General features: G+C 59.0%; 1 protein-coding gene across 1 annotated transcript in view; it reads right to left on the minus strand.

Moving 5' to 3' along the window:
- The window catches only part of MTCH1 (mitochondrial carrier 1), a gene marked incomplete at both ends in the record, with an annotated part of 7,683 nt that overhangs the window by 218 nt on the left and 5,831 nt on the right, over window positions 1–1,634 (minus strand). The window contains 3 exons of the mRNA XM_010153696.1: window positions 517–584; window positions 776–823; window positions 1,161–1,254. Coding sequence (XP_010151998.1) covers window positions 517–584; window positions 776–823; window positions 1,161–1,254 — 210 coding nt within the window. The remainder of the gene's footprint in view (window positions 1–516; window positions 585–775; window positions 824–1,160; window positions 1,255–1,634) is intronic.

Raw genomic sequence — 1,634 nt, forward strand, 5'->3', positions numbered from 1 at the left:
GAGTGTAAAGCAAGGAGCGTTACCTGGATACGTTACGAGTGCAGGACTCTGCTGCCTGTGCCTTGGAGAGGGAGCAGACAGCGAGACAGGCCACCAGCAGCTTGCATCCCGTCCCCTTCCCGCGAGCACACACACAGAGGGCTCCGCGCAGCCGTGGGAACGGGAAAGCAAGCCTGGTCCTGCTCCTGCCCGCACCCATCACCGCCTTACGAGCTCTTGTGCTACTCCCCGGAGCCAGCACGGTCCCTTTGATCCCTCTGCCTCCGGCCTAGCCCAGCTCGGCCCGCACCGCCACGACTCGCCCCATTTCTCCCCACTTGAGCTTTTACGCTGCTCGTCTGTGCCCTCTGATCTAAAATTACAAGCAACCTGGGACAGGAACCGAGCCAACTCCGCGAGGTGCCGTAGAGTTTACGGTTCCCCAGGAAAGTTTTACGATCGTTAGCAGAGGACTCGGACACCAAGGGGCGGGAATAAAGGCCGGGAAAGCCTCAGATCTCAGTGTGACGGACGTACCCACAGTTGTTCACTGCCATGAGGTCTCCCACGAGAAGGAAGGGGTACGTCAGCATGCTCACAGCAATCTGAAAGGACAGAAAACCGGGAGCCTCGCTAACGCGTGTCGTGTCAAAAAAAGCTATTTCCAGCTTCTGCGTGTTAGCCAAGTTACCCTCATTTGGATATAAGGTACAGACCAGCCTCTGCCCCCAGACCACGAGCTCTCACCCCACAGGTGGCAGGAAGAGGAGAAACGACGTGGTGGCTGCTTACGTACCCCCATCACAAATTTTGTGTAGCTCCGGATCACCGACGCCTGGCTGAACTGGAAAGAGAAAGCACAGGGATTGTGGAGGAGGTGGATGAGGATGTCGTTACGTGACATCCCGAGACGACGGGCGCGGGGCAGAAGGCAGAGAGCAATGGTAACAGCGCTGCGCCCCAGCCGAGGGCCAGGGAGGGCATTTGCTATCAAACCTGATGCCCTGAACGGCAGCTGAAACGCTGAGCAGACCCAGCATCTTGAGCGCTTTTACAGGGCTTTATCCGAAGCCCCGTGTCTGTCTGCACTAAATCAGCCCCCACTTCCCACTAACTCCTTCCAGCTGCAGGTGTTTGGTACAGGGCCACCCCCAACCCCTCCGCCGGGCACCTCCACTCACGTTATCGTCCACTGCGTAGGTGTTGATGAAGTGAGCCAGGAGGTTGCAGCACCAGAGGAAGATGACATCCCCCAGGACGTGAGGGACTAAACCGCTGCAAGAGCAAAGAGAGGGCTGTGAGGTGCAGAAGGGTCCGGTGCTGCCCCCCGAGGGGCCCAGCCCACCCTCCTTCCACCGGCGGAGAGGAACCCCGTGCCCCCAGAATGCATCTTGGCTTTGGGAAGAACCGAAGGCAAAAGGGCAGGTTTTGAGGAAGAGGTCTCCTGGCCCTCAAACGTGGTCCCTCGTGTGCTGCCAGCTGCTCCAGCCGGGGGATGCTCTGGAATGGGAAGTTTGGGATCTGTCAATTGGGCACGACTCCACCAAGTCCCCTTGTTCACCCCCAAATCCCTTCTTGGCCCAGCTCCTGGTCGGAAACCCAGGGGAGACAGAGATGCAGCGGGTTGCTGCTGAGCTCCTCCTGCAGACGCTCTT

This window comes from Eurypyga helias, unplaced genomic scaffold (assembly GCF_000690775.1).
Source record: "Eurypyga helias isolate BGI_N326 unplaced genomic scaffold, ASM69077v1 scaffold27456, whole genome shotgun sequence".
NCBI lineage: Eukaryota > Metazoa > Chordata > Aves > Eurypygiformes > Eurypygidae > Eurypyga > Eurypyga helias.